Source organism: Pantherophis guttatus, chromosome 6, assembly GCF_059756535.1.
Source record: "Pantherophis guttatus breed Tessera chromosome 6, ASM5975653v1, whole genome shotgun sequence".
Classification (NCBI taxonomy): domain Eukaryota; kingdom Metazoa; phylum Chordata; class Lepidosauria; order Squamata; family Colubridae; genus Pantherophis; species Pantherophis guttatus.
In genome coordinates this window covers 87,249,557-87,277,114 of record NC_142068.1, presented here as the reverse complement: position 1 = coordinate 87,277,114, position 27,558 = coordinate 87,249,557, and the positions used below count along the sequence as shown (strand labels likewise).

The 27,558-nt window shown below is 43.8% G+C and overlaps 1 protein-coding gene across 1 annotated transcript in view; it reads left to right on the top strand.

Moving 5' to 3' along the window:
* BMS1 (BMS1 ribosome biogenesis factor) overlaps positions 1–27,558 on the top strand; it is a 39,513-nt gene that overhangs the window by 9,172 nt on the left and 2,783 nt on the right. Inside the window, exons 7-21 of the mRNA XM_087871870.1 lie at positions 421–542; positions 2,188–2,384; positions 4,057–4,196; positions 7,179–7,921; positions 8,691–8,792; positions 10,301–10,458; positions 10,997–11,078; positions 12,010–12,086; positions 13,712–13,891; positions 16,401–16,589; positions 17,553–17,733; positions 21,864–21,922; positions 23,360–23,482; positions 24,703–24,850; positions 26,495–26,670. Coding sequence (XP_087727996.1) covers positions 421–542; positions 2,188–2,384; positions 4,057–4,196; positions 7,179–7,921; positions 8,691–8,792; positions 10,301–10,458; positions 10,997–11,078; positions 12,010–12,086; positions 13,712–13,891; positions 16,401–16,589; positions 17,553–17,733; positions 21,864–21,922; positions 23,360–23,482; positions 24,703–24,850; positions 26,495–26,670 — 2,677 coding nt within the window. The remainder of the gene's footprint in view (positions 1–420; positions 543–2,187; positions 2,385–4,056; positions 4,197–7,178; positions 7,922–8,690; positions 8,793–10,300; positions 10,459–10,996; positions 11,079–12,009; positions 12,087–13,711; positions 13,892–16,400; positions 16,590–17,552; positions 17,734–21,863; positions 21,923–23,359; positions 23,483–24,702; positions 24,851–26,494; positions 26,671–27,558) is intronic.

Below are 27,558 nucleotides of genomic sequence, written 5' to 3'. Positions count from 1 at the left end.
TTCCTTCCTTGACCTTCCCTGACTCTCTTGACCTTTCTTGCTTTCTTGATGTCCCTCCCTCCTTTGATTTTCCTTCCTTGATCTTCCTCTTACCTTCCTTCCTTGGCCTTCCTCCCTCTTTTGCTAATAGCATGAAAATAGATTAAAAATGATTCCCATCCTAGGGTCTAGCAACTTGAGAGGATTTGGGCAAACGTGGATGAGCTGGAAGAAAAGTTCACTTTAAATGATAGGTCCTACAGCAAAGTTTTCAAACTTTCAGGTAGCTAACTATCAGGAATGATATGTATTATTGTTGTTGTTATTTACTTATATGTCACCCTTCTCACCAACATGACAACTATTGTGCCAGTTTAGAGTACAGAGAATGTTTTCCATCTCCTTCTAAACATTCTAACCCTGATATTCTTACATCTGCAGGATGGAAGATTTGACAAACCCAGAGGCAATCAGGGTTAATCCAAAATGCGACCGGAAAGTTTCCCTTTATGGTTATCTAAGAGGATCCCACTTGAAAAACAAAAGCCAAATACACATAGCAGGTGGGATAGAATCGGAAGGGTTTTTTTTTTTCTTTGCTACTATATTTTGTCATCAAAAGATAGTGAAGTACCTTTAAGAGATGCCAAGAGCTTCTTCCTCACTGCCTGGAGAGAACGCAAAGAGTCCTTAAAAATGATCTAAGCTTTGAAAAGGGGCTTGCCCTGTTCCTATTTAAGGTGGAAAATAGGAAAGTTTGACCATGATTTGAAGGAAGGACTTCGAGCCAAACATTTCTCTGTGGTTCATTAAAGCAGCCCAACTATTTCCAGCATTTCACGCAAAAAACGAGAGATGTCATTGCTTTTAAGAGTTGCATAAACCAGTGTCCTTTATCCTCAACAGCTTTAAAGTATGTGAACTTCAGCTCCCAGAATTCCCCACTTAGCAAGTCCATACACTTTAAAGTTGCTGAAGTTGGAAAACACTAGCATAAACATTAAATGTGTGGATTCCTTAAAACAGTGATGGCGAACGTTTTCGGCACCGAGTGCCCAAACCGGAACGCCCGTGCATCTGCATGCGCTGGAGTGCCAGAAACCTGAACAGTTGGCCTGGTCTTCAGGTTTCCAGCATGTGCATGCACGCTGGCCAGCGGGTCTTCGCGCGTGCCAGAGCCCCTAAAACCAGAAGACCAGCTGGCTGGGGATGCATGCCTGTTTTTTGGCCGTTTCTGGAGCCGTTTTCAGGGCCTTTTTTGGGCCAAAAACGAACCGTTTTTTCGGGCTGTTTTGAGGTGCTCCAGGACCCACCTGCTCGGCTGCCGACAGCGCACGTGCACGCAGAGAGGGGTCTGCATGCCACCCCTGGCACGCGTGCCACAGGTTCGCCATCACGGCCTTAAAACATTTGAGCCTTTCATGAAAGGCTGAACAAATTTGGGCTGCTTGAACAAATAGAGCTGTCCAACGCTCAGATAAGGTCAAAAGTCCTCCTGTATCATTTTGGATGTGGGTGAAGCCCTAGATGAAAAGATCTTAACTGTGGGGTTATTAGCAAGTACCTTGCCTAAAGCCAATGTCAGGAAGCCTGTTGTACTAAATATTTAATTTAACTAAAGAAATGTTTACATTTCTTTCTAAATGGAATCTGTTTTATTTCCTTGAAGTTAGAGAGGATGGCAGTTTAGTTTTATGGTTGCAGAGTTTTTACCACTGAAACAGTGTCGCTATTATGAGATGGGCGGCCAGGCAAATTATTTAAACAAATCAGTAAATTTGTTTTCCAATTTTTTAGATCTCTATGTCAGTTATTCGCGTATGAAATTCAAAGCAAATTACAATAATATCCGTGTTTCCCTGAAAATAAGACCAGATCTTATATTATTTTTTGCTCCAAAAGACGCATTAGAGTTTATATTCCAATTGGGTCTTATTTTCGGGAAAACACAGTAACAGTTTTATAAGTGTCTGTGTGTGTTATATATCTCAACAGATTATATTGTGAGGCAGGATAGAGAAATGTTGGTAGCAGGAAGGCAAGGGTTAGAATTAAACTCCTTTTGATCAGCAATAAAGGTCATATAGCTTTCTTTGCTTCAGTGATCAATCTAACGCGTGATCTTTCATCTTTGAATCCATTTAAGATTGTGTTGACGTAATCTCGATCCTTCTCATTTTGACGCTGGTATGATCTCTTCCCCTTCAGGTGTTGGGGATTTCACTGTCAGCGATGTCAGCTTCCTGCCAGATCCTTGCGCCCTTCCTGAGCATCAAAAGAAACGCTGCTTAAATGAGAAGGAGAAACTGATTTACGCCCCGCTCTCGGGGGTTGGGGGCTTGGTATACGACAAAGATGCTGTGTATATTGACCTTGGGGGAAGCCACTCCCATCGGGGCAGAGAGGTATGACTTAAGGCTTGCACTTAATTTTCTGTTTATGAATTGCTGTTAATTGTTAAAGCATTTTTTGGGAAGCACTCCAGCCTGCTATGGAGGTGGGATCAAGCCTGGAGTCAGTGCTTAACCACAAGAGGATAAGAACTGAGCACCCCTAAGTACCTTGGAGTCTTAGCTATTTGTTCCCAAGACAAGGCTGAGAAGATTCCTGTATTATAGGCAGAAGGTAATAAAATAGTTAGCTTGCACTCTCCACATGAGGCTCTGTGTCAAGATTGAAAAACACTTAAGCTTCCTGTGACTATTATTGTTTTTCAACTTGCCAAAGAACTAAGGTGGGGAGGGAAGGGTGAGCTGGAATGCGGAGGCTACAATCTTCAACCCTGAGAGCCAAGGACACTTCTGCAGGTGTTGACCAAGATGTGGACTGTTATCAAAACAAAAGACTGATTCCCAATTGGACAATGGGAATCCCGTTCCCTGGGAGGGAGAGAGGGATGAAACTCATCTTTAACTATGCAGGAAAACTTAGAGTTGGTTTTGCTTTTCTTCAGTGCTGAAATGACGAATTCAATAAAGTTTTGTTTTTGGGATTTTAAAGTTCCTGAAAAGTCCCTGCTTTTATTGGGTCCATTAGTCGGACGATTGACACTCTGGTTGTTTGCACCTGACAGCAATTAGCAATAGCATTTTGGCTTATATGCCACTGCATAGTGCTTTAGAGCCCTCTCTGAGTTGCTTACAATGTCAAGCATTATTTGCATATTGCCCCCAACAATCTGGGTCCTCATTTTACTGACCTTAGAAGGATGGAAGGCTGAGTCAACCCTGAGCCTCGTCAGGATCGAACTCCAGCCTGTGGTCAGAATTTGCCTGCAAACTGTGCTGTGATGGTGCAGGGGTTAGAATGAAGTATTGCAGGCAGACTGCCCACTGCCACAAATTTCATCCTGACCGACTCAAGTTTGACTCAGCTTTCCATCCTTCCGAGGTCACTAAAATGAGCGTTAGGGTAGTGCAGTGGTTAGAGAGCAGTACTGCAGGCTATTTCTGACTGGCGACTGACTGCAATTTGACAGTTCAAATCTCACCAGGCTCAAGATTGACTCAGCCTTCCATCCTTCCGAGGTGGGTAAAATGAGGACCCAGATTGTTGGGGGCAAGAGGCTGATTCTGTAAACCACTTAGAGAGGGCTGCAAAGCACTGTTGAAGCGGTATATAAGTCTTAAGTGCTATTGCTAATATTGCACTTTAACCATTGTGCCATAAGGGCTCGATTACTTGATGGCTGTCATCATTTTGTGTTGAAAAAAAATTGGCTTTAACTAATCCCCTATTTTCTGAACTAAGGTGGTAATAGCAGAGATTCTCAAGTTTGGATTGGCCTCTGTGGTTTTTGTGTAATCTATAACCTAATCTAATTATAATCTAATCCATAACAACTTTGTCAATTGGTTGAAAAGAAATTTTATTTTAATTCTTTAAAAGTCTGGTTCCACCTTGGGATGGAAGACTAAATAAAGCGGGAATGCCATTAACCTTTGTCCCTCTAAGCAGCTTTTTGCACTCCCTGAAATATTCAGTGATTATTGGGAGGCTGCTAAAACAGTGCTGTGATAAATACCTTAACTAAACAGACCTTAGAAAAGGGTGACTGAAATGCTATTCATTCGTCAGGAGGAAGAAAGACCGAACCACGAGCTCGTCCAGAGTCTCATCTCGGCACATTCCACCATCGATGCCAAGATGGCTTCCAGCAAAGTCTCTCTCTTCATGGACTCCAAGCCTTTAGATACGGAGGATGTTGAAAACGAGAGGTAAGCAGTAGGTTCACGCACAATCCTTCAGAAGTCGTGAGTGGGTCATCACTGGAAGGTTTTTAAGAAGAGACTGGATCTCAAATGGTATAGCAATAGCACTTAGACTTATATACCACTTCACAGTGCTTTACAGCCCTCTCTAAGCAGTTTACAGAGTCAGCATATTGTCCCCAACAATCTGGGTCCTCATTTTTACCCACCTCGGAAGGATGGAAGGTTGAGTCAACCTTGATCCTGGTGAGATTCGATCTGCCAAACTGCTGGCAGCCGATGATCAGAAGTAGCCTGCAGTACTGCACTCTAACCACTGCCCCACCACAGTATAGGGTCTCCTGCTTAAATAGGGGATTGGACTAGACTTCCAGGTGCAGTCTGAATTGAAAATTGAAAAATTGTTAAATGTAGCAATAGCATTTAGACTTATATACCGCTTCACAGTGCTTTAGAGTCCTTCGAGATTGTTTACAGAGTCAGCGCATTGCCCCCAACAATCTAGGTCCTCGTTTTACCGACCTCAGAAGGATGGAAGGTTGAGTCAATAGCAATAGCCCTTAGACTTATATACCACTTCACAGTGCTTTTAGCCCCCCTCTAAGCGGTTTACAGAGTCAACCTATTGCCCCCAACATCCAAGAAGCTTTTCGAGCTCTGACTGAACAACTTCAAAGAAAAAGCATAAAGTCCAGTTGCCTCTTGAAAAAGCACCTTTCGGACATCCATGACCTGGATGACTGAGAATCTCCACAGACAAATTAAGTAGGAACTTTTTCATTAGTGAGAACTATTAATCAAATAGTTAAACTATTTTATTTATTTATTTAAACTAAAATAATCAAACTATTAATTAAACTATTAAATTTTATATTGTTGTTTTGTTTGTGTTTTTAAACAGGCTGTACACCGCCCTGAGTCCTTTGGGAGAAGGGCGGTATAGAAATAAAATTATTATTATTATTATTATTAATCAGTGGAACAGGTTGCCTCCAGAATTTGTGGGTGCTCCATTGCTGGAGGTTTTCAAGAATAGCCTAGACAGGCATTTGTCTGGAATGGTATAGGGCAGTGATGGTGAACCCAAACTGCAACCCAAAACCCACTTATTTATCGCAAAGTGCCAACACGGCATTTTAACTTGAATACTGAGGTTTACCTAAAATAATAAACAAGACAGAGTTCAGCTAATTGTCCTAAGAAAAATGTGATAGATGCATTTGTATGCCCCTTCATTTTTTTTTGTTTTTGAAATATTACATTTAGCAACAGTAAAAAAGAAAATCTTTTGTAATATCATTTCTCTTTCCCTCCCTCTCTTCCCCCTCTCTCTTTCCTTCCCTCCCTCTCTCTTTCTCTCTTTGTGTGTCTCTCTTTCCCCCTCTCTCTTTCTCTCTTTCCCTCCCTCTCTCTGTCTCTCTGTTTCTCTCTCTCTTTTTCCCTCCCTCTCTTTCCCTCCCTTTCCTTTCTGTTGCTCTGCTGAGGGCTGAAAATTTGCAGGGGTTGATTTGAAAGGCCTAATCCTAGTCTGAACCTTTGGGTGGGGGGGTGTTGAACGGTGAAGGCACTCTGCACATGATCCGAGACAATCCTGCCACAGGAAAAGAACACACCAAGGGGACCAAGCAGTGGGCGAGGAGGTGGGCAGCAAGGTATCCATTATTTCTGCAGAGATAGAGAGCTGTGTGCAAGATCCCTCTAGTCTTACATGCATACACCCATTCTTTGCAATTAGGTCTCATCAACGCACAGGTTATTTGCTTGTGTATCTGTGTAATTTTTGAAAGAAGGCAAGTAAATGACAACTATCAGAGGGAATCTGGGGTGGAAAAAGTAAAAGGCCAGGGAGGGTTTTTTGAAAGAGAAGGAAAGGAGCAGGGACCATTCGCAAATAGGCCCCCAGCTGTCTATCAACTTAAACCGGAGTTGCGAAACGAAACCGCACCCATCAATCAGAGCCATGGTCTGCCCATCATTTGTTTTGGTGTGTGTCCAGCAGCATTTTGTCTGTGCTGGAGCAATGGCACGCGTGCCCACAGAGAGGGCTCTGCATGCCACCTCTGGCATGTGTGCCATAGGTTCACCACCAAGGGTATAGGGTCTCCTGCTTGAGCAGGGGGTTGGACTAGAAGACCTCCAAGGTCCCTTCCAGCTCTATTCTGATTGATTGATTGATTGATTGAACTCTGCTGCATGGTATAGAAGAGATATAGGGAAGAGGATAAAGGATCTAAAATGAATTAATGACATTATGCTGGTCATGAATTTCCAAACCACCAATACAATACAATACAAAAGAAGGGAGGATGAGTAACCTGCAAGAATTAATAACTCTCTTTTGAATGCATAAGTACCTACAATGTTGTAAGGGAGAGGGGTGAATTTATTTATTTTGAAAACGCCCATTATTTGCCCTAAACTGCATTTGTGGACACTCTCAATACAGGAAGCACAATAGTAACGCTGACTGTAATAAGGAGGGAAATAAAGTGTGGAATTTATCTAGGGTGAATTAAAATACAGGTGGTCCTTGGTGTACAACCACAATTGAGCCCGACATTTCAGTGGCTAAGTGAGACGTTTGTGAAGTGAGGGTCGTCCCCGTTTTATGACTTTTCTCACCACGGTTGCTAAGTGAGTCCCTGCAGTTGTTAAATCAGTAACAAGGTGGTTAAGCAAATCCATCTTTCCCCATTGATTTTGCCTGTCAGAAGGCTCGCAAAAGGGGATCACGTGACCCCCGGGACACTGCGACCGTCATAAATATGAATCCGTTGCCACGCCTCTTGAGTTTCGATCACGTGACCGTGGGAGATGCCGCAACGGTCCTAAGTCACTTTTTTCAGTGCCATTGTAACTTCGGGCGGTCACTAAACGAACGGCTGTAAGTTGAGGATTGCCTGTATTGTCAAGGACTTTATGCTGACTTTATTCTTGAGAGGTTCACGAAGCTTTGCTAGATGCCTGAAACAGATTTTTAATTTTCAGCGTTTTTGCCATGCCTAAAGAAGAAAAGGAAACAGACCCGCAAACTGGGAGGACACGCCGGAAGGCAGTCTTTGAAAATGAAGACCAAAGTGATGAGGAGGAAGAGGAGGAGGAGGAAGAAGAGGGGATGTCTGTGGAGGAGGACATAGGGGAGAGTGATAGTAATGAGGAAGGAGAAGATGACACTTTTCTACACCAGTATCTGGTTTCTGAGCGAAGCAGAAATGAAACGGAGCCTGCGCTCCTAACGGAGCGGCCAGCCTTTGCTGACAGTGATGATGATCTTGAGGTGAGTTCAGAAGAGGAAGAAGAAGACGACTTCAAAGAGATGGACGAAAGTGAAGAGGAAGAGGAGGCGACACCTTCCCAATCTACCGCCAGAAACCCAGCTCGATTGAATAAATCTTTATCGTGCGAAACGGACCACAAGATGAGGAACAGAAAAAAGCTAGTTAAAAAAGTAGCCCGTATCACATTGATTGAAAAAATGACTGCTGAAGAGGCACCAATGCCAGATTTAGATGGACCTTTATCTTCGGAAAGCCCCTCGGAGGAGGAGGAGGAGGAGGAGGAGGATGCCGATGACGGTCTCAAAGGGTCAAGCCAAGAAGAATCTCAACTACAAAGTGCTGATGTTAAGATACAAGATTCTGGGTCGATGAAGAACGAAGATGACGTGGAAGATCTCTTGAAAGAGGACGAAGACTATAAAGAGGCGTTGGATTTTTCTTCAGAAACAGTTGGTATGTACTTCTGAATCTCTCAAAATGTTAGTCACAATGTTTTTATGGCGATGATTCATTTCTTTTTGATGGCATTTATCCAGGCATCTTACCTGTTTCGTCCACCGGTCAATTGTTTCAAACACTCACAAAAACATTTTTCAGTTGCACGTCAGTTGGCGGATATTTTATATTTTTCAGTAGTTAAAGGTAAAAGGTTCCCCTCGCACATATGTGCTAGTTGTTCCCGACTTTAGGGGGCGATGCTCATCTCCGTTTCAAAGCCGAAGAGCCAGCACTGTCCAAAGACATCTCTGTGGTCATGTGGCCAGCATGACTAAACGCCAAAGGCGCATGGAACACTGTTACCTTCCCACCAAAAGTGGTCCCTATTTTTCTACTTGCATTTTTTATGTGCTTTCGAACTGCTAGGTGGGCAGAAGCTGGGACAAGTAACAGGAGCTCACCCCATTACTTTCAGTAATTTTAATCTATAATTTTAATATAGTTTCAATAGTTACCTTAGCCTTTTCCAGAAAGGAAAGTGAGGTTGAGATCCCGTGCACAGTTACTTTGGTGTTAAGTCCAGTGGGACCTCTGAATAGCTGCACACATTTGCTGTGCAGCTCAAATTAAGGAGACGTGCATGCATAAACATTCAACCAGTGAAGTTGTTATGCCTGGGCCATGTATTTATGTAAGTGGGATTAAAAGAAATAGGGAAAATCATTGGCTGTTTAATCTGATTTAGATAAAGGAACAATCTTATTTTTTTTCTCCTTCCTTTTAGGAGCTCTGAAATGGAAAGAAGACCTCACCCAGAAGGCAGCCGAAACTTTTTTGAGGCAGCAACAGGCTGCTCCGAATCTCCGCAAACTCGTTTATGGGTCAGGTAAAAATATATTGCCCTGCCTGTATTAGAGAGGAAGGAGGCGAGGGAGGAAGGAAGAAAAGGAAGGAAGGAGGCAGGGAGGCAATGGTGAAATTGAATTTTTTTTACTACCGGTTCTGTGGGCGTGGCTTGGTGGGTGTGGCAGGGGAAAGATACTGCAAAATCTTCATTCCTATCCCACTCCAGGAAAAGGATACTGCAAAATCCCCATTCCCTCCCTACTCCTGGGGGAAAGATATTGCAAAATCTCCATTCCCACCCCACTCGGGGGCCAGCCAGAGGTGGTATTTGCCGGTTCTCCGAACTGCTCAAAATTTCCGCTACTGGTTCCCCAGAACCTGTCAAAAGCTGCTAGATTTCACCCCTGGACAGAGGTCGTGGAAGGAAGGGAGGAAAGTCAAAGGAGGGAGGGAGGGAGAAAGAAGGTTGGTTAACAAAGGAAGTTCAAGGAAGGGAGGGAAGGAGGAGGAAGGAACAAAGGAAGGTCAAGGTAGGGAGAGAGGAAGGGAGGGAGGGAGGGAGGGAAGACGGAACAGAGGGAGGTCGAGGAAGGTCAAGAAAGGAGATAAAGATAAAGAAGGAAGGGGGGAGGAGGGAAGGAAGGAAGAAGGGAGAAGGAAGGAGGGAAGGAAGGACCTTAGGCAAATGTATAGGTTCAAAGTTTAGTGAGATTGTCATCATCAGTCCACCATTAGTACGATGAAAGCAAGCAAGGAAAAAGCCAACATTTCCCCTGCATTGTAAGAACTTTTCTATTTGGATTCTTAATTGCAATTCCTAACCAAGGGAGTGCCTTTTGAGTTTGTTTTAGTTTGGCAGGGGTCTTAAAGGCACTTGCATTTTAGGTCGAAATGCAGGCAGAAACGCAGTCAGTGGAAAGAGGGTAAATGTGGAATTGACAATGGAGGACTTTGAGACAATAGTTAATTATTTTCAATATACCAGCTTGGGGGGGAGTGTCTTTTGGGAAGTTTAGGGAATTTAAAATGGTAAACCTCGACAATTCAATTCAGGAGCCTGGATAGCTCTTCAGACAAGGCACTGTAATTTAACACCAGCTGTCTGCAATTAAAGTAAGTTCGAATCTTGGCAGGCTCAAGGTTGACTCAGCCTTCCATTCTTTCTAAGGTAGGTAAATTGAGGAGCCAGTTTGTGGGGGCAATAAGCTGACTTTGTATAAAATATACAAAGTATGAAGGCTATTGCTTAACGCACTGTAAGCCGCCCTGAGTCTCCGGAGAAGGGCGGCATATAAATCAAATTAAAAAAAAAAAAAATCTACCACAGCATGCAGCCAAAATGTAAACACAAGCCTGTTGCCTGTTTTGACCTCACTGCGCGGGTGCAGTGATGTCCATAAGTGCGAGGACTAGATGCAAGCCACTTTTTTCAATCCCGTCACAACTTCGAACAGTCATTAATTGAATGATTGGAAGTTGAGGACTACCTCTACTGCATCCGCGAAAACTTTTAATTGTAGCCCAAATGCTGCCTTGATTCTTCCTCAGTGGCCGAGGATGTTGAGGAGGAGGAAGGAGAACGAGATGTGGAACTCGGCGGGTTGTTTCGCGTCAGCCGTCCCGACAAAGAATCGAAACGAAAGATTGATGCTCTGGATTGCTCCAAATTTCCCACAGAAGCCCCTCAGGACTGGGACTCAGACGAGGTACGGCTTCTTCAGATTTGTTGGATGATGGATTAATCTGGAAAAATGATTGTCGATTGCTGTGAATCTGTAGAACAGACACGTTTATTGAGACTTTAGAAAGAGTGCAGAGAAGAGCAGGATGATTAGGGGACTGGAGGCTAAAGCATACGAAGAACAGTAGGAACTGGGCATGGCTAGTCTAGTGAAGAGAAGGACCAGGGGAGACAGGATAGGAGTCTTCCAATATTTGAGGGGCTGCCACAGAGAGGAAGGGGTCAAGCTATTTTCTAAAGCACCTGAAGGCCAGACAAGGAATAATGGATGGAAACTGAACAAGGAGAGATTCAACCTGGAAACTTTCTGACAGTGAGAACAATAACCAATGGAACAGAAGTTTCCTTCAGAAGTTGTGGGAGCTTCATCACTGGAAGCTTTCAAGAAGAGACTTGACTGCCATCTGTCAGAAATGGTGTAGGATCTGCTGGGCCGGGGGTTGGACTAGAAGACCTCCAAGGTCTCTTCCGACTCTGTTATTTTATTCTATTCTATTTTGCAGGTGATGGACAGCATCCGGGACTGTTTCGTGACCGGAAAGTGGGAAGTGGACAAAGATGCAGAAAAATTGTTGAAGGAAGATGGTAAATTAGAGAGTGTCCTTCCCTAATTATTTTCTTGGAAGCAACCTGGGGGGGAAAAAGTATTGTTTCTTCATACAAGGTAGTCCTTTACTTATGACCGGTTGCTTAGCAACTATTTGACATAATGATGGAGCCCCACCCTCCCAACAGCTACTTAAAATCCAGTTTTGATACCGGCCCAATGCCTCATAGTTATGTGACTGCGGTTTATGATGGTTTGCTAGAAGCCAGCATTTAAAAGGTTATAAGATCAAGTCCGTTCATATGGCGACCCTCTTTAGAACCACGAAGACTCAACAACCATAATGACCAGGCTCAGTTATGGTCATAACTCAAGGACTAACTCACCCTTTCTGTCAATAAAGTGGGCATTCATGAACGTCTGAGGAGGACCGGATGAGGGCATCATTAGGAGTTGATAATTTTGAATAAAGCATGCCTGATCCCCAGGGTATTGATGGGTCCAATGGCCAGGAGGCTTAGCAAAAATACAGGCAGCCCTTGACTTGCAACAGTTCGCTTAGTGACTGTTCAACGTCACTGAAAGAAGTGACTTATGGCCACTTCACACTTATGATTGTTGCGGCATTCCCGTGGTCACGTGATCACAATTCAGATGCTAACTGACTCACATTTATGACGGTCGCAGTGTCCTGGAGTCATGTGATCCCCCTTTTGAGACCGTCTGACAAGCAAAGTGAACGGGGGAGCCAGATTCACTTAACAATTGTGTGACTAACTTAACCGCTGCAGCGATTCACTTAACAACCCTGGCAAGAAAGATGGGTGAAATGGGAGGAAAAACTCTCTTTAACGAACGTCTCACTTACTGTAGCAGGAATCTGGGTCTCAGTTGCGGTCGTATGTCGAGGACTACCTGTATCGACCTCGGAAAGATGAACGATGGTTCTCTGCTTTTTATTTTTTCCAGAGGAAATATACGGCGATTTCGAAGATCTCGAGACAGGAACTATGTATAAAGGCAAATCAGCTGATCCAGGAGACGAGGTTTGAGATGGTCTGATTATCTATGTCTGATTTAACTGATAGATACTGTGTGATAAAATATAGAATAACAGAGTGGGAAGGGACCTTGGAGGTCTTCTAGTCCAACCCCCTGTTTAGGCAGGAAACCCTATACCATTTCAGACAAATGGTTGTCCAATCACTTCTTAAGTAATAATTAAAATCTCTCTCCCTGAACAACACTCAAGCTCTGAAAAAGTATAAAACATTTGAAATTAAACACAGGCAGTCCTGGACTTATAACGGGGTAATTTAGTTACCCTTTAAAGGTCCCCAAAAAGTGACTTATGTCCGGTGTTCACGCTTAATGACTTTGGCAGCAACTCCACAATCGCATGATCAGAATTCAGAACGTCGGTAACTGACTCATATTTATGACGGTTGCGGTATCCCAGGTTGACGTGATGCCCTTAGGCGACCTTCTGACGAGCCAAGTCAAGGCAGTCAATGCAATTTCTGCAGTGATTCACTGAAGAACCGTGGCAAGAAAGACTGTAACATGGGGTAAAATTCACTTAGCAACTGTCTCGCTTAGCAATGGAAATTTTGGGCTCCGTTGTGGTCGTATGTCGAGGACTGCCTGTATTTAACTTTGAGTCACTGTCCGATGTGATTAGATGGTTTTGTTCTATGCTGGATTCCAACTTGTCAACTGAGCGTAGAAAAAAGGGGCATCTTGACAAGGATTTTCCTTTTTAACTTCTGTGTTGCAGATTTCATGGGGGTGGGGGGGAATTAGAAGCTTGTACTATTATTATTATATCTTTTATTAATTAAACATGAAACTCAGTCAACTGAACATTTAAAAATGTATCACAAATATTATTGACTGGCACTGATGATTGATACGGGTTGCTTCCAGCATCCTAGATATCCTCCAAGTATCTTCTTAAAATGTACGATGTTCCGAGTAGCGCAGTTTTTTGCAGTTCCGCTGGTGTTATTGCAGGAAGCTGCAATTTCTTGATGTATTTTATAAAATTCATGGACATGGTAGCAAGTGCCCGTATCACTGTTACATGTTTCATCCATAATCACGTCATTTCGATGGCCAAGTTGTGATATTTCGTGATTTTTTTCCAGTTCTTTTTCTTCGACTCTGGAGTCTCCTGGTACAGCGATATCAATAAATTGTACGCTTCGGTTTTTTGACAACTGTGATATCTGGCGTCTTGTGTTCCAAATGTTGATCTGTCTGTATTTGAAAGCCCCACAAGGTCTTCACCTTCTCATTTTCGACAACTTTTTCCACTTTATGTTAATTATTATTATTATTTCTTTTATTCATTAAACATGAAACTCGGTCAACTGATCATTTAAAAATGTGTCACAAATACAATTGACTGGTGCTAATGGTTGATACGGCTGATACAGTTGATAGACTGCCAGCGTCCTAGGTATCAACCAAGTACCTTCTTAAGTTGTACAATGTTCCGAGTAGCACAGTTTTTCGCAGTTCCGCTGGTGTTACAGCAGAAAGCTGCAATTTCTTGATGTGTTTTGTAAAATTCTTGGACATGGTACCAAGTGCCCCGATGACAATAGGTATCACTGTTATATTATAATTGTTGTTGTTGTTGTTGTTGTTATTTTCTCCGTGCCGTTAGGTGGCAAACGAAGAGGAAGAGGACAACGAGGGAAAGAACCCCGAAGCGGATGCGGAGGAAGAGGAGCAGAAGAAGCGTATCGCGAAGAAACGTAAACTGAAAGAGATGTTCAATGCCGAATATGACGGGAACGCCACCTATTTTGATGATCTGAAAGACGAATTTCAAAAGCAGGCTCAGGTAGACTCTTTGACTTGGTTGAGGGATTCCGAATGGCCCGACAATGTTTGTTCTTCCGATCTTGCAGAGTTAACTTTGAAAAAGGAGCGCAAATCCTCTAGCAAAGCGGGAATTAAGTCAAACTATGTGAGATAGAAATGTGCTATGGCTCTATCTTGACTGTCTTTGGTGCAAATGAAGGAGGAAGGGACAGAAATGCTGTCAGGTTTATTATAGCAGTAGCACTTAGACTTATATACCACTTCACAGTGCTTTGAGCTGTGGTGGCCCAGTGGTTAGAGTGCAGTACTAGAGGCTACTTCTTTTTTTTTTTTTTGCATGTTTTAAAAAAGTATTTAATATAAAAAAATCCATTTTTATATAAACAATATTCATAGCATTAATATTGATCACATAATAATATTTGTTTATCCATTTTAATAAACCTCCCTTATGTAATTAATCATTCTCTTATGCTTCCAAATTTCTAACTTCTGTTTCTACTAGTTAGTACTGCAGGCTACTTCTGCTGACTGCCGGCTGACTGCAATTTGGCAGTTCAAATCTCACCAGGCTCAAGGTTGACTCAGCCTTTCATCTTTCCGAGTTTAGAAAGGCCTGTAAAGCTCTGTGAAGAAGGATATAAGTCCTGCGTGACCTGTATTGGCTTCCAGTGGTCTTCCGGGTGCGCTTCAAGGTGTTGGTTACCACCTTTAAAGCGCTCCATGGCATAGGACCTGGGTATTTGCGGGACCACCTTCTGCCGCCGATAGCCTCCCACTGACCAGTACACTCCCACAGAGAGGGACTGTTCAGGGTGCCGTCAGCCAGGCAATGTCGGCTGGCGACCCCCAGGGGGAGGGCCTTCTCTGTGGCAGCTCCCGCCCTCTGGAACGATTTGCCCTCGGAGATAAGAAGGATATCGGATCTCCAGGTCTTTCGCCGTGCCCTGAAAACTTTTTTTTCCCATCAAGCAGGGCTGGCATGACCCCCCCCCCCTTTTTTTTTTTTTAGTTTTTTAGTTGTTTAGCTTTTAATCTGTCAATGGGTTTTAATTCGAATTGTTTTAAATTTGGGCCAAAGTATAAAATTCTTTTAATAATTTTAAATTTTGTATTGTTATGTGTTTTAGTTCTGGCACCGCCCTGAGTCCACTAGGAGAAGGGCGGTATACAAATTGAATAAAATAAATAAATAAATACATAAATAAGTGCTATTGCTATTTACGGCCCTCTCTAAGCAGTTTACAGAGTCAGCCTCTTGCCCCCAACAAACTGGGTCCTCATTTTAACGATCTCGGAAAGATGGAAGGCTGAGTCAATAGCAATAGCTCTTAGAATTATACTGCTTCACGGCCCTCTCTAAGCAGTTTACAGAGTCAGCCTATTGCCCCCAACAATCTGGGTCCTCGTTTTACTGACTTCAGAAAGGATGGAAGGCTGAATCAATCTTGAGCCAGTCAGGTTTGAACTCCTGACTGTGAGGCAGAGTTTGCCAGCAATACTGTGTTCTAACCATGGCTCTATATTATAGCTTAATGCAGTGTCTCTCAACATGTGGTTCCCGGACCCCTGCAGGGACTGTAATGTCATCATAAGGGGTCTGCAAAGTCTTGAAGAAATGTTATAATTTAAAACTTGAGTTAAGTCTTGGGGGTGGGGTGGGGGGAATCTGTGGCCACAAAAGGTATTTAAAGCAGTTCCTTGGTGAAGAAAAGATTGAGAGCCACTGGTGTGAAGCATTATTATTTGAGGGCCAGTTTGGTATAGTGGCTAAGGCACCAGCCTAGAAACTGGGAGATTGGGAGTTGTAGTCTGATAGAGTGCAGTACTGCAGGCTACTTCAGTTGACTGCTAGCTGCAGTTCAGATCTCACCAGCTCAAGGTTGACTCAGCCTTCCATCCTTCCGAGGTGGGTAAAATGAGGACCCAGATTGTTGGGGGCAAGAGACTGACTCTGTAAACCACTTAGAGAGGACTGTAAAGCGGTATATAAGTCTTAAGTGCTATTGCTATTGCTTAGGTTGACCTTGGGCTAGTCATACTCTTCTAGGAAGGAAGGGAAGGGGAAGGGAAGGGTTATTCTAACATGTAAATTGAATTCCAATAATTCTTGTGGACTCTGTTTCTTGACCTGGCCTACCTGGAAGGGCTGACTCTGTCTTCTCCATAATTCCTCAGTGAAAAGTGCAAGGATGTGCTGTGACTAAGACACATCCATTCTCCTGTGCCATCAGATAAAGAAAATATGATTGACATAAACATATAAATTGTATGTCATTAACGTCTGGATTGTCATGAAGCGTTGGTTCGCAAGGTAACCAAACGGTACAGTAAAAAAACACACAGAGGTACACACAACTTTAACAAGGCGAACCATAAACCAGAACTTAGCATATTGTGGAAGCGCAGCTTCTCGTTTCGTAAGTCAGCAGAATTGGCTCTGCTCGAACCAAAGATCAGCTGTGGAATTGTCTTGATGGATCTCATTGCGATAAAGCATTGCATTCCTTCTTATATTCGCAATGCAGATTAACAGACTTGAGTTTGAAGATCAAGATGATGAAACCCGAATTCAGTACGAGGGATTTCGACCGGGGATGTATATCCGGATAGAACTGGAGAACGTCCCATGTGAACTGGTGCTGCATTTTGATCCATGTTATCCAATTGTCCTGGGCGGCCTGGGAAACACGGAAGGAAACGTGGGCTATGTGCAGGTATGTTATGTTCTCGCATGCTTCTTAACCAGGATAGATAAAATAAGGCAAAAGTTTTCCCTGTCCCTCATGTCCGACTCTTGAGGGCAGTGCTCATCTCCGTTTCTTAACTGAGGGAGCCAGTGTTGTCTGAAAACGCTTTCGTGGTCATGTGATGGCACAGTGCTTAGAATGCAGTCTGGCAAGCAAACTCTGCCCACTGCCAGGAGTTTGAACCTGACCAGCTGAAGGTTGACTCAGCCTTCCATCCTTCCGAGGTGGCTAAAATAAGGACCCAGATTGCTGGGTGCAATAGGCTGACTCTGTAAACTGCTTAGAGACACCTGTAAAGCACTATGAAGCAGTAGATAAGTCTAAGTGCTATTGCTATTGCGTTCATGTGGTCAGCATGACCATACACTGAGGCTCACGGCGCCTTCCCACCGAAGTGGTACTATTTAACTACTCACACTTGCATGCTTTCGAATTGCTAGCTGGGCGGGAGCTGAGGCAAGAAATGGGAGCTCACCCTGTCACATGATGCTTGGGTCTCGAACCTGGGCTGTCAGCTTTCCATCTGACAAGCTCAGCATTCTTAACCCCTGGGCCATCACGCTCCCTTCTGTGACAGGTAGAGATTCTCATATGCTCCTGAATGTAGCTCTCGTCTGAAGGTGTGTACGCATACATACATACTGTACTTATATACATACTGTACATACATTTATATTTATATTTTCTATACGTGTGTTTTTGTTTCCTCTTGAAACAAGAGGAAATGCATTATTGTTAAGTTGCTGTCTATTTCCTGGGGGTTTTGAAAGCTCAATCACACACATATTCCGACACATTAATTTGAATCAGGGCCCCCTGGGTCTTCCATACTTTAATATTATGCAACTGAAAACTTTGTTCTCAACAAAGAGGAGGGAGGGTTGTTGAAATGGCTTCCGAAATGAAATTATTCTTTGGGGGTTTTTTTAGATGCGGTTGAAGAAGCATCGCTGGTACAAGAAAATCCTTAAAACCCGCGATCCACTGATTCTGTCTCTAGGCTGGAGGCGGTTCCAGACAATTCCTGTGTATTACATAGAAGACCACAATGGTCGTCACAGACTGCTTAAGTATACGCCACAACACATGCACTGTGGAGTAACTTTCTGGGGTAAGAGCTAACGTCACAACTTACAAATGCGGGAGGAGACACTGTGTAGGACTTTCAATCAGAATAGAGCTGGAAGGGACTTCGGAGGTCTTCTAGTCCAACCGCCTGCTCAAGCAGGGGACCCTATACCATTCCAGACAAGTGGCTGTCCAGTCTCTGCTTAAAAACCTCCAGTGATGGAGCACCCACCACCTCTGGAGGCAAGCGGTTGCCCTGATTCTGTCAAATGAAATGAAAATTCTGCATTGCCATTTGCAAGAAATTATAAAAATGGCTTGCTTGTTTGTTTATATATTTGTAGGACTTAGATATTGCTCCAAATGAAGGGAACTTTGAGAAGTTTAGAAGAGGGAGAAACACAAAGCAAAATGCAGCACTAGAAATAATAACGGGTTGCTGACCGCTGCCCTAGTGGCAGAAGGGCAAATGGTTTGGACACCTTGCCAATAGATATTTAGATGGGGAACAACAAGCAGATGACATCCCCAGATAAGCGATATCACTGGTGTTCAAATACATTAAAGATGTATTTTAACTGACAGATGAAATACCTATAATGCAAGCTCACGAGCTGCATGAAAAGCCCTAGAATCATATTTATTTATTTATTTATTTATTTATTTATTTATTTATTTATTTATTTATTTATTTATTGCGATTTATATGCCGCCTTTCTCCCTAGGGACTCAAGGCGGCTTACAAAATGACAACTTCAATACAAATCACAATACAATATCAAATTAAAATCAGTAACCCAATTAAAAAAACGATTTAAAATTATACCAGTGTACCCCCAAACGGATCAGTTTAATTGGCAGAAGAGCCACGTCTTCAGCTCGCAACGGAAGGAAAGAAGGTCGGGGGCTGTTCTGAGCTCAGTGGGCAATCCATTCCAGAGGGTCGGGGCTCCCACAGAGAACGCCCTCCCCCTGGGGGTCGTCAGCCGACATTGTTTGGCCGACGGCACCCTGAGGAGGCCGACTGTGAGAGCGCACAGGACGATGGGAGAACAGCTGGAGATGGTCCTGCAAGTACCCTGGGCCTAAGCCATGAAGGGCTTTATAGGTGAGCACCAGCACCTTGAAACGTATCCGGAGTGCCACCGGTAGCCAGTGCAGCTCACGCAGGAGAGGTGTTACACGGGAGTATCTAGACGCCCCGTAACTACCCACGCGGCTGCATTTTGGACTAGCTGAAGCCTCCGGACACATCCCAAGGGCAGCCCCATGTAGAGGGTGTTACAGTAGTCCAACCTAGAGGTAACAAGGGCGTGAGTGACCGTGGCGAGGGCATCCCGGTCTAGGAACGGGCGCAACTGGCGCACAAGACGGACCTGTGTGAAGGCCCCCCTGGTTACGGCCGTCAGATGGTCATCTAAAGACAGCCGAGAATCCAGGAGGACACCCAAGTTGTGGACCCTATCGGAGGGAGCAAGGGTTTCACCTCCGATCATTAAGGATGGAACCTCCAGATCCCGGGATGCTGGCATCCACAGCCACTCAGTCCTGGAAGGGTTGAGTCTAAGCCTGTTCCTCCCCATCCAAACCTGCACCGCTTCCAGGCAGTGGGACATCACGGAAAGGGCATCCCTAGGGTGGTCAGGGGTGGAGATGTAAAGCTGGGTATCATCAGCATATTGATGATACCTCACCCCAAAACCACGGATGATTTCACCCAGCGGTTTCATATAGATATTAAAGAGCAGAGGAGAGAGAACCGAGCCCTGAGGCACTCCACAAGTGAGAGGCCTCTGGGAGGATCCCTGACCCCCCACCCAAACAGACTGCAGTCTAGTCCATAAAAATACACATAAAAAACGATCTTAGAGAAAAAAAAGAATGCCTTGATCTGCTACGCTGTTAAAGAATTTGTAAATCTTGATTATAGGTTCATTCCTTAGATCAGGTGGTTAATGAACTGGGTCATTCCTCTTTCTTTTTTTTTTTCCATTTTCAAATGTGGTCTCCCTTCATGCTTGGCTGGGTGACTTTAAAAAACTAAGGAAGGTCAGGCCTGATTAGGATTTGGAACCGAGGCTGTCAGACGTTTGAGGGCTCTCAGCTAAGACTGAAAAATCAAAAATCATTTTGGAGAAATGAGGCAGCGGCAAGCACCTTCTAGGTCAGTGTTTCTCAACCTCGGCAGCTTCAAGATACGTGGACTTCAACTCCCATAATTCCATAGCCAGCATGGAAGGTGAGTCCACTCATCTTAAAGCCATCAAGGTTGAGAGACACTTGTCTAGACTGTTGCCAAGGAAACCACAGGCAGTCCTCCACCTAACGACCACAATGGAGCAAAGGGAGACATTTGTTTAGTGAATTTTGCCCCGTTGTAACGTTGACCTTTCTTGCCACGATTGTTAAGTGGATCACTTCCCAGTTGTTAAGTGAATCTGGCTTCCCTCTTGTCTTGGCTGGTCAAGAAGGGGATCACGCGACCTTGGGACACAGCAACGGTCATAAGTATGAGCCAGTTGCCAAGCGTCTGAATTTGGATCACATGATCACGGGGACACAGCGAAGGTCGTAACTGAAAAGCAGCTGTAAGTCTCTCTTTTCGGTGGTAACTTGGGACCGTCATTAAATGAACTGCTGCTAATCAAGGACTCCCTGTACAAGGATACATTATCAGGGACTGGAGCTCACCTTAGAAAAGATTTCGCTTCATTCTGTAGCCATTCTTCTTGTACACATTTATTTTTATCATCTCTTAAGGCAGGGGTCTGCAACCTTAAATACTCAAAGAGCAATTTGGACCCGTTTCCCACAGAAAAGAAAACACCGGGAGCCACAAAACCTGGATGGGCATGGCCAACTCGATGTCACTCACTTCCACCAGTCACATGACCCCCCTAGCCCCACCTACCCAGCTGGTCATTAGGGCAGAGAACCAGTTGTTAAAAAACACTGGGAACACAAAATCCTTTTGACATCTCTCTCTCTTCCCTCCCTCCCTCTCTCCCCCCTCTCTCTGTATTTCCCTGTCTCTGCCCTGGCTGCTTATCCATCTCCTGCCGTTGCCCTTACCTTGTCAGGCCAGGTGAGAAGTGACTGGGGAGAGGGCGAGGGGCGGGGCCAGCCAGTGTTGGGATCACCTGACGGAGCCACAGCAGAGGGCCCAAAGAGCCGCATGCGGCTCCGGAGCCCAGGTTCTGACCGCTGTCTTAAGGGAAGGCATGAATAATAAAATTCTTTATAGAATAGAATTCTTTATTGACCAAGTGTGATTGGACAAACAAGGAATTTGTCTTTGGTGTATATGCTCTCAGTGTACATAAGGAGAATAAAATACATTCATCAAGAATAAAAAGATACAACACTTAGTGATAGTCAAGTTTACTAATAAACTATCAAATCATACTAGGAAACAAGTAAAAACAATATAAATTGAATTGAATATAAATTGAAAGATACAAGCACATGGTTATAATAATATGAGGGAAGAGATAGATACTAGTAAGGAAGAGAAGAATAATAGTAATTCAGTCTTAGTAAATTATTTGACAATGTTGAGGGAATTATTTGTTTAGCAGAGTGATGGCATTCGGGGAAAAAATGTTCTTGCTTCTAGTTATTCTGGTGTGCAGTGCTCTATAGTGTCGTTTTGAAGGTAGGAGTTGAAACAATTTATGTCCAGGATTTGAGGGGTCTGTAGATATTTTCACAGCCCTCTTTTTGACTCATGTAGTATACAGGTCCTCAGTGGAAGGCAGGTTGGTAGCAATTGCTTTTTCTGCAGTTCTAATTATCCGTTGAAGTCTATGTCTGTCTTGTTGGGTTGCAGAACCAAACCAGACGGTTATAGAAGTGCAGATGACAAACTCAATTATTCCTCTGTAGAACTGAATCAGCAGCTCCTTGGGCAGTTTGAGCTTTCTGAGTTGGCGCAGAAAGAACATTCTTTGTTGTGCTGTTTTGATGAGGTTTTGGATGTTAGGTGTCCATTTTAAGTCTTGAGATATGATAGAACCTAGAAACTTGAAAGACTCTACTGTTGATACTGTGTTGTTTAGTATTGTAAGAGGTGGTAGTGTAGGAGGTTTTCATTATAAACAAACATTATATACAAACAGATAAAGGCACACTGTTAAATCATTGATTGATGATTTCATTCCACCTTCTTTATAGGACCCATCACTCCACAAGGGACCGGGTGTTTGGCCGTCCAATCTGTGAGTGGTACAACGGTAAGTACATTAGCAGGGATAGGTTTCCTATCTCTTTCTTACGATTGCTTTATTATTTGTGAAGTGCCCTGTTGAAGATGAACCCAAATAGTTTCACCTTTGGCAGTTGGAAGTTCTAATAAATGGCTCCACTCACGGAGGTAACATTGAGAAGAAGATATTCAAGTTGTTTTACTAAGCCCTGGTCCATACTGATTTTTTTAAAAAATTCCTATAAAAATATTTTTCCCCTCAAAGAGTTTCCATGCAGGGTGTCAGGTTTCTAGGTCGTCTCAAATAAATGGCTCTAGTGTGACACAGGGAAAGAAAGTCTCAAAAGCAGGGTTGGGCTCCTGAGGGTTCGCGAGAACCTCTAGCTAAGATTCTGTGCAGTTCAGAGAACCCCCAAATCCCACTCCTGGCTGGCCCCGCCCACAGCTCCCCTCCCAGGAATCCCCACGTGGCCCATTTTGGATGCAGGTAAGTGCAGAGCGCGTGTGGAGGCTCGGGAAGGTCGAGGAGGAGGGCCTGGTGGCTCAGCAGACTGATAGCATTGTGATTAACACCAGCTGTCTGCAATTACTGTAAGTTCGAATCTCACCAGGCTCAAGGTTGACTCAGCCTTCCATCCTTTCTAAGGTAGGTAAATTGAGGATCCAGCTTGTGGGGGCAATAAGCTGACTTTGTATAAATATACAAAAGTATGAAGGCTATTGCTTAACGCATTGTAAGCCGCCCTGAGTCTTCGGAGAAGGGCGGCATATAAATCAAATTAAAAAAAGAAAATGGGCCTACCAAATGTTCGGGCTTGTTTCTGGCCTCCAGAGCCTGGGGAGGCCATTTTCGCCCTCCCAGAGGCTCAAGGAAAGCCCCCGGAGCCCGGGGAGGGCAAAAATGCCCCCCCCCCGCTGTAGTGCAGGAGGCTGACTAGGCCACGCCCACCATGGCCATGCCCACCTAGCAACTGGGCAGAGAACCCCTTGCTAAAATTTTTGAAGCCCACCCCTGCCCAAAAGTGCTTTCTTTCAAGAGGCAACTGGACTTCCTTTGTTTTTCTTTGAAGACGTTTCGCTTCTCCTCCAAGAAGCTTCTTCTCTTCTGACTGAATGGTGGAGGATGGATGGGGTTTACATTCCTAGAAAAACCTCCCAAGTAGCCTCAACAGCTCTCAGAGAGAGTGCTAGCGACCAGATGACTGCAAGGCATCTAAATCCTTCCATCCTCCACCATTCAGTCAGAACTGAAGAAGCTTCCGGGATGAGAAGTGAAACGTCTTCAAGGGAAAACCAAGAAAGTCCAGTTGCCTCTTGAAATTAAAAAAAAAGCACCTTTGGGACAACCATGATCTGGATGACAGAGAATCTCCATAGAGATGCAGAGAAAGTAAACTAAATCAAAATCCATAGACTTTTTATAAAAAGAACTTCATTCATCATAAATGGACTTTTGTTATTTCAGGCTGATTTTCGGATAGCTGCTACTGGAGTTGTGCTGGACTTGGATAAGTCCATAAGGATCGTGAAGAAATTAAAGTTGATCGGTTTCCCTTTCAAAATTTTCAAGAATACAGCTTTCATTAAGGTACGAGTTTGAGCAGAAAATTTTTGCCGTTTGGTCTTTGTAAGTCATGTGTTGTTCAGCTTTATTTATTTAAATTACCATGGCTACCCACCTCAGGAGACTCTGGGTATGAGTTCAAAGTTAAAATTTATCCTGGTGTGCTGTTTAATGCAACAAATTTAAAAAAGACCAAAGTAAATTTGGGTACATTTGTGGTTTATTAGAGACATGCCTGTGTTCATTTGTGGCAGAAATGTTGATTTAAAAACAGAAAAAAAGCACGCTTCTTAATAAGTAACAGAGGAAAGTGAATTAGAAGAAACATTGGTTCTTTGACATTGAGTCACAGTGGTGCAGTGGTTAGAATGCAGTACAGGCTACTTCTGCTGCCTGCCGGCTGCCTGCAATTTGGCAGATTAAATCTCACCAGGCTCAAGGTTGACTCAGCCTTCCATCCTTCCGAGGTCGGTAAAATGAGGACCCAAATTGTTGGGGGCAATTATGCTGACTCTGTAAACCGCTTAGAGAAGGCCGTAAAGCACTATGAAGCAGTATATAAGTCTAAGTGCTATTGCTATTGACGCAGCCTTCCATCCTTCCGAGGTTGGTAAAATGAGGACCCAGATTGTTGGGGGTAATTATGCTGACTCTGTAAACCCCTCAGAGAGGGCTGTAATTTACAGCCCTCTCTAAGCAGTTTACAGAGTCAGCCTCTTGCATATAAATCCAATAAATAAATAAATAAATAAATAAATAAATAAATAGTGACCCTATTTCCTTTTTTGTAAATGCTGATCCTTTATTTCAGAAGGTTGTCCTTTAGGATCTTTCCTTCCTTCTTTCTTTCTTTCTTTCTTTCTTTCTTTCTTTCTTTCTTTCTTTCTTTCTTTCTTTCTTTCTTTCTGTCCTTCTATCTATCTATCATCTATCTATCATCTATCTATCTATCTATCTATCTATCTATCTATCTATCTATCTATCTATCTATCATCAGACTTGCAGGCTAACTCTCCCCACTGCCAAGAGTTCAATTCTGACCGGCTCAAGGTTGACTCAGCTTTCCATCCTTCCGAGGTCTGTAAAATGAGGCCCCGGATTGTTGGGGGACAATAGGCTGACTCTGTAAACCACTTAGAGAGGGCTGTAAAGCACTGTAAAGCAGTATCTAAGTCTAAGTGCTATTGCTATTTATTGTTAATTCTGATGCACCATAAATAGAAATGTTCTTCCATGCCACGCAGGGGATGTTTAACTCGGTGCTGGAAGTGGCTAGGTTTGAGGGGGCAGCCATCCGTACGGTGAGCGGCATCCGAGGACAGATTAAGAAAGCCCTCAGGACCCCAGAAGGGGCCTTCCGAGCAACTTTTGAAGACAAGTTGCTGATGAGTGGTAAGTTGGCTTTTGCAGTTTTGCACATCTGAAACTGACTGATCGGAGTCAGGAGGAAGATCAGTTCTGGGGTTGGAACGCATCTGTGATGGGGGAATTGTGAAGATGGAGAGTCAGCAGCTGTGACAAGGCATCCTTCACCAATCTGAGAATACAAGAATTGCGAAGCCGTGGTTTAGCTCAGGCAATTTTATATCCAGATCTCCAAACAGGGAGCTGAATTTGTTTTTGGCTGGAAAGAGAGGGAGGGAGGAAGGGAAAAAAGGGAGGGAGGGAGGGAGAGAGAGAGGGAGAATAGGAAGGGAGGGAGGGCGAAAGAAAGAGAGAGAAAGAAGGAAGGGAAGGGAGGGAGAGAGAAAGAAAGGGAAGGAAGGAGGGAAGGAGAGAGAAAGAAAGAGAAGGGGGGGAGGAAAGAAGGAAGGAAGGAAGGAAACTTGCAAGAAACTTGCTCCCAAATACATAGGGCTTTTCCCTATCGTAAAAAATGTAGTGGTTTTAAACATGTTTAAACATGTTTTGTTGCTTTCTTTTGGGAGTTTAGGAGGGGAGGGGGCCCATTATCAGGAAGTAAAGATCCAGTGCTTATTGGAAATCCAGGTAGTCCTCGTCTTAGGACCACAATTGGGGACCGGAAATTTATGTCGCTAAGTGAAACATATGTTAAGTAAGTTTGCTCCATTTTTGCGACCTTTCTTGCCACAGTGGTTAAGCGAATCGTTGCTTTTATTAAATTAGCGACACCGTTGTTAAGTGAATCCAGGCTTCCCAGTCGACTTGGCTTGTCAGGAGGTTGCAAAAGGGGGATCCTGCGACCCTCCCAGACATCGCGACCGTCATAAATATGAACCACATGCCAAGCATCTGAATTTTAATCACGTGACCATGGGGGAATGCTGCAACGGTTGTGAGTGTGAAACCACGGTCCTAAAGTCACTTGTTTCAAAGTTGTAAGTCACAATTTTTCAATGCTGTCTGTAACTTTGAACGGTCACTAAATGAACCGTTGTAAGTCGAGGACTACCTAGATCTATATCAACATCAACAGTGTTGGGGCATGATATATATATAGCTCAGTACAGTTTTAAACTTAAGTTTAAAATGTGCCACTAATTCCCAAGGAGAAACGAGATCCAGGTAAAAACGTGACATCAGTTGATAGCAGTGTCAGGCCTGGAAGCCATCTTTTGCATTAGGCCTTCAGGCTTGCCACTTTTACTACTGTGAGAAAATGGGAGAGGAGAATTGTGTGGAGCATGGGTGATATATAGTCATAATAACATTCCTTTCTCAAAGAATCGACATCTTGTCCTGCACCTGAGGACTGGGATTGGGAGGCATCTCCAGTTGGGATGGTGCTTTGATTGGACCATGTGATGGACTTGTGGGTGCTGGGCAGGGACTTGGACTTTTCTTTGGGTGGGGAAAACCTGGAAACCTTCAGATTGAGGTTTTCCCAGATGTGCCAATATGACATCTCTAAGAAAATGTACTTTGAGGAAACTCAAGCATCAGAGTTTTCTTTCGTTGGGGGTATTACTTGGAACCCTGACACGCAGTTGTAAAATCCAGATATTTCCCATATCTGTGAGCAATGAAGAGGAAAATCAATTTTAAAAAAAATTCCCCATTTTCTCTTTTCCTCAGATATCGTATTCATGCGAACATGGTATCCTGTATCTACCCCTGCCTTCTATAATCCGGTCACCTCTTTACTGAAGCCTCCGGGTGAGAAATCCTCTTGGGTAGGAATGAAGACCACGGGCCAGTTGAGACACGAGAAGGGTATCAGGCTGAAGCAAAACAAGGACTCCCTCTATAAGGTAGGACGTTCTGTGTGATGTGTTTGTGTGGCAGGGTTTTTCAAAAACTGATTTTGTCTCCGGTGCTGCGGTTTAGATACTGGGCCCCTTCCAAGAATCTTGCACCGTTTCTGCCACGTGGGTAGGGAGACTCTGAGTTGAGAAATCTAATTTTAGTTTGGGCATCTGTTCACTGTAGGGATTCCGGATGGGGGTCTCTTTCTTCATTTTATTGAGAGAAAGATGGCTGGTTGGTTGGCTGGTTGGCCGGCCGGCCAGCTAGCTGGCAAGAGAGAGAGACACACATAAGGTGATTAGAGAGATAAGGTGATTAGAAAGATTGATCAATCGATAGAGAGATACAACGATGGGTGGGTGGGTGGGTGGGCGGGTGGACGGATGGATAGATAGATAGATAGATAGATAGATAGATAGATAGATAGATAGATAGATAGATTAGGTCAGTGATGGCTAACCTTTTTGCCGTTGTATGCCAAAAGCGGGGGGAGCACAGGGAGGTCACGCATGCGTGCCGACGCCCATAATTCAATGCGCGCGTGACCTCCCGTACTTCCCCTGATTTTGGCACGCGATGGCACAGTGGGCCCAGTAGGCCTATTTTTCGCCCTCCCCAGGCTCCAGAGTCTTTCTTGGATGAATAAACAAATCCGAAAAGGACACTGGATGGCATAATAGTAGAAAGAGGCATTAAAGGAAGGGGCAGAATTTTGCTGTTACAGGATATGTTAGAAATTTGTTTTAAACTTTTAAGCATGTTCCAAGACTTCAATAATTATTTTTATTTATGGACTACTGAATTTTTGGTGGAATGATTTGAATCGGCTGGGGCCCACAGAAATTATTTTAGAGACTGCGTGTAGACTGCAGATTGCCGGTTGGTCAATTAAA